Source organism: Sycon ciliatum, chromosome 2 (genome assembly GCF_964019385.1).
Source record: "Sycon ciliatum chromosome 2, ocSycCili1.1, whole genome shotgun sequence".
NCBI lineage: Eukaryota > Metazoa > Porifera > Calcarea > Leucosolenida > Sycettidae > Sycon > Sycon ciliatum.
The window spans coordinates 7,735,799-7,740,798 of record NC_088644.1 but is presented as its reverse complement, the minus strand read 5'-3'; the positions used below and the strand labels follow the sequence as shown (position 1 = coordinate 7,740,798).

Genomic DNA, 5,000 nt, shown 5'->3' with positions numbered 1-5,000 from the left:
CATTGCTACGACAAGTAGTAGGAGACTGGCACATTGGATTATGTGCACTGCACAGGTTGCACAGTATGCATCATGGCCTCATACTGACTCGACCTTACACGCTTTTAACAAGAAGTAGCTACGGACATGGCCATTAAAGGGGAAGTTAAGGCAAAAATTAAAATTTCACCAGTTGTAGTCTTCGGGGTGCTGAGTCGAATGGTCGTGGTCCGAGGAAGCTGAGACGCTCCCTTCCTACTTGAATCCCAATCGAACTCGCGCACTTCCACCGAAACTGGGTGACTGCGCCCTACGAGATGGGGATTTGTATGCAAAATGTCACTAAAAGCGCCATTTCGTTCTTATAAAAGCACGGATGGCCGCGATTGGCCCATATGTTGTAGTCTTTTGGACGCTGAGTCGACTGGTTTTGGTCCGAAAAGGCTGCGATGCAGCGTTCCGCCTTTATTCCCAATCGAACATGGTTGAACAAGCGGTCACGTGCTCCTGCGTACGCCAGTCACCTGGTCACCGTGCCTGCAGGGTACAACTTACTAGCCTGTTTGACCTTTTTTGGGTGCAGTCCTGTCACTCGAGTTGAACTCCAGTTGAACCTTGGTGTGAAAGTTGTCACCTGCTGGCGTGGTGACCAGGTGATTTGGGCACCCAGGAGCACGTGACCACTTCTTCAACCATGTTCGATTGGGAATAAATGAGGAACGCTGCATCGCAGCCTTTTCGGACCAAAACCAGTCGACTCAGCGTCCAAAAGACTACAACATATGGGCCAATCGCGGTCATCCGTGCTTTTATAAGAACGAAATGGCGCTTTTAGTGACATTTTGCATACAAATCCCCATCTAGTAGGGCGCAGTCACCCAGTTTCGGTGGAAGTGCGCGAGTTCGATTGGGATTCAAGTAGGAAGGGAGCGTCTCAGCTTCCTCGGACCAAGACCATTCGACTCAGCACCCCGAAGACTACAACTGGTGAAATTTTAATTTTTGCCTTAACTTCCCCTTTAAAGATAGTGTGGAGGGATGGAATTACCCAATATAACGGTGGGAAATGATTTGAAATGCTTCTTTGTTGAGCTACGGTGTAATATTTTCCAGAGCAGGACGCTTCAACGAACCCTCCCCTCAAGTTAGACTCAATGTACCGCGTTACCCCTTGGATTATCCCAGGTACATACTGCCCCTGGATTACCCCCGGTACAGTTTTACCCCCTGGATTACCCCCGGTACAGTTTTACCCCCTGGATTACCCCCGGTACAGTTTTACCCCTTGGATTGCCCCAGGTACATCTTGCCCCTGGATTACCCCGGTACAGTTTTACCCCTTGGATTGCCCCAGGTACATCTTGCCCCTTGATTACTCCCGGTACAGTTTTACCCCTTGGATTGCCCCAGGTACATCTTGCCCCTGGATTACCCGGTACAGTTTTACCCCTTGGATTGCCCTAGCTACATATTTGCCCCTTGGCTACTCAAGGTACATTTCATACTGTACAGTCCTAATCTGCACACTTAGGAATTTTGAATCTGAAAATTAATGTTATATTCAAATTGCATTGCCCTGTATTGCGGCAAATGCGGTATGTCCAAACGCCGTGGGCTTCTCATGTGAATGCATGGCGGTTTTCTTTGATTTTCATTGTTTTGTCGACAGGCCGCAAGCTGCATCGGAGAAGGAGTACCTAGGATTTGCTCGTGACATAGCGGATGGTATGCTCTACCTCAGCTCAAGGGGCTTTGTACACAGGGTGAGCAAAACTGCATATTATGTCTAGCTGTTGTTAAAACGTTGTCTTGCCTTTAGGGCACACCGTAATGTCATGCATTTTAAAGCCCGTCTCGTATAGAAATTTGTTTTGAACACAAGCCTGATTATCCAGATGCACCGTTGGCGCATAAGCCTGGTTTTAGTGTTGACATGGATGGATATACCTGGTTCAAATAGAAGCCTGACTTGAATGCAAGCCTAGCACTAACAGTGACATCGGCTTCTACAGAAAGAAGCCCAGCGTTAATACATTACGGTAGACCGTGGAAAAAACAATGCCCACTTGATTTTTTTTCAATTAGGAGGAGTTCCCACATGGTTGCAAATATGTTATTCTGATTGCATATATGATCTCATATGCTTTGGTCTGATACTGTAGGACCTGGCGGCTCGTAATGTTATGCTGGATGCTCGTAGGACGTGCAAAGTAAGTTAGTGGTTGTGTTAGTGTGTAGCCGTGTGGTAGCCACTCTTCTCCGGTAGGAGAGGGGTCAATTTCGGACATAGCAAGACGCGATATACGTAACAATGTCATGTTGCTAAGCACCTACAGCATTATCGTTTCTCCGCCATGTTTTGTGAGGAGACCATTATAAACACTTTCAAAGTTTCAAGTAAATATCACCCTGGTCACCTTCATATCATTTGAAAATAGAGTTCAATTTTCAAGTTTAGTAGCATCTTAAGCTACAGTAGCAACAGCAGCTGCTGCTGCTGCTCCTCCTCCTGCTGTTGATGCTGCTGCTGCTGTTGATGCTACTCCTGCTGCTTCAAGTCCAGCGGTTTCAACTTGTGCAGACTCTTGTGTATGCTGCCCTGCTCAGGCTATGTTATTCAATGCCTGAACCACTCACCGTAATGTCACAAATAAAAGCGTGACTCGAATAGAAGCCGATGGTTCGAGGCGTGCCGTGACACAGAATCACGATTCTGCGCTCCGAAAAGTACATGTGCAAACACATGGACAGTGCAGACTGATGATGTTGATGTACGTTTAGATGCATGTTTTGAATAGAAGCATGTTTTGAATAGAAGCATGGTTTGAACCCCAGCTTAAACGGCCATAAGCACCTGATTTTATAAGCGACATTACGGTACGCTAAGCGACATGTGACCAATATTGTAAGGCAAAATCAATTTGCCTAGAAAACCTGGCCTTTTTCGACATAAATCCCTACACCTTATGCTAGTTCACATGGTTTTAACAAAGTTGTTCGGTTGCAAAACAATGTGTTACAAATGCCTGTCAAACAGTCTTGAATGCTCTTCTGGTGTCCCTGCTATTTATCATCGGCTAGATTGGTGATTTTGGAATGAGTCGCGACCTTGAAGACAACAACTACTACACGTCAGCTGGTGGTGCCATACCGGTGAAGTGGACAGCCCCGGAGGTAACAACCCACTCTCCGAGTCTTACTGTGCTGCTGTTGTTGTGTGTAGCAATCGACTCTGTCGCTGTGCTGCTGTTGTGTGTATGTTTTCAAGCAAGATACCTGCCTATGGTCCGGAAGGGGGGGGGGGGAGGGGCGTGGCTGTGTGCGGAGTTACATCAAGCCACTTGACAACTGCTATGAAGTGGCTACCTCTTCCTGCTCCAAATGGCGCAAGTCTTATCTTTGTTTGCTAGAGAAGCAAAATACAACCAGGAAGCTGTCACTGCGACCAGTGCGACAGATGGTTCCGGAGCAAGGGTGGATTTCCCCGACAAAAGTGCTCGCCAGCAACACATCAGCAGATGCACCTTCTGGCCGTCTTGAGTCACCAGTTACACACAATGTGTCCTGTGAACGCTGCAATTTCCACTGCGCTTGTTACAACCGCTGTGTATTAACACGCCCAGGCACGAATCATCACAAATGCAGCTGTGGTTCGGCCAGAGCAACACGTACAGACTGCAGCTCTTTCCGCATCGTTTGCAATTGCAGTCGGCGTTTCAGTAGACCACAAGACCTATCCCACTATCGTCCTTACTACTTCAAACCTGCTCACCCCCCCCCCCCCCCCCCATGGGGTCCGCATTGCCAGATCATGGCAGCGTGTCCAAGGTCCAGTGTGTGTGTGTCTGTGTGTATGTGTGTGTGTGTGTGTGTGTGCGCGCGCATGCATGCACGGACATGTCTTTCTGTCAATCTGCCTGACTGTGTCTGTAGTTTTTGGTTTTGACGAGCACAATTATGCAAAGCTTGACTCTGCCGTCATTTTCCGTCTCTCTCTTTATCTCTCTCTCTCTCTCTCTCTCTCTTTCTTTCTTTCTCTCTCTCTCTCTCTCTCTCTCTCTCCTCTTTCTTTCTTTCTCTCTCTCTCTCTCTCTCTCTCTCTCTCTCCCTCCTCCCTCCCTCCCTCCCTCCCTCCCTCCCTCCCTCCCTCCCTCCTCCCTCCCTCCCTCCTCTCTCTCTCTCTCTCTCTCTCTCTCTCTCTCTCTCTCTCTCTCTCTCTCTCTCTCTCTCTCTCTCTCTCTCTCTCTCTCTCTCTCCTCTCTCTCTCTCTCTCTCTCTCTCTCTCTCTCTCTCTCTCTCTCTCTCTCTCTCTCTCTCTCTCTCTCTGTTTCTCTCTCTCTCTCTCTGTTTCTCTCTCTCCTCTCTCTCTCTCTCTCTCTCTCTCTCTCTCTCTCTCTCTCTCTCTCTCTCTCTCTCTCTCTCTCTCTCTCTCTCTCTCTCTCTCTCTCTCTCTCTCTCTCTCTCTCTCTCTCTCTCTCTCTCTCTCTCTCTCTCTCTCTCTCTCTCTCTCTCTCTCTCTCTCTCTCTCTCTCTCTCTCTCTCTCTCTCTTTCTCTCTTTCTCTCTCTCTCTTTTCAGGCTATACATTTTCGCCAGTACAGTCACTCGAGTGATGTGTGGAGCTATGGCATTGTGCTATACGAGATATTCACGATGGGACGCAAGCCCTACGCAGGCTGGCCGAATGATGAGGTAAGCAAAGGAGCTGAATACTGACTACATCATTCTTATGAAGGGTAGACTTAGACTTAGATTGGTACATTGGAACTCCGATAAGACATATCCCCATGGGAAACAGGTCTGTGTGCTAAGTATCCGAGGTATTTCTCACCCAAACACACTTCATAATCGGGCAATGCAAAGTCATGAATACCCAGCCAATGTCTGTACTAAGCCAAATTAATGAACGTCTTATCAGTGTCTTATCAGAAGGAAGCATGGATGCAGTGAATGAGATTTTTGGTCTTTGACCACTTGGTGGTGGGTCTGATCTACTCACGTCCCACCGTTTTAGGAGCTGCA

General features: G+C 47.9%; 1 protein-coding gene across 1 annotated transcript in view; it reads left to right on the top strand.

Annotated features, from left to right (window-relative positions):
• The window catches only part of LOC135808497 (class II receptor tyrosine kinase-like), a 24,468-nt gene extending 19,759 nt beyond the window's left edge, over positions 1 to 4,709 (top strand). Inside the window, exons 14-17 of the mRNA XM_065321694.1 lie at positions 1,649 to 1,742; positions 2,142 to 2,189; positions 3,061 to 3,153; positions 4,557 to 4,709. Coding sequence (XP_065177766.1) covers positions 1,649 to 1,742; positions 2,142 to 2,189; positions 3,061 to 3,153; positions 4,557 to 4,694 — 373 coding nt within the window. The 3' untranslated portion in view covers positions 4,695 to 4,709. The remainder of the gene's footprint in view (positions 1 to 1,648; positions 1,743 to 2,141; positions 2,190 to 3,060; positions 3,154 to 4,556) is intronic.
• Positions 4,710 to 5,000: the final 291 nt, after the last annotated feature.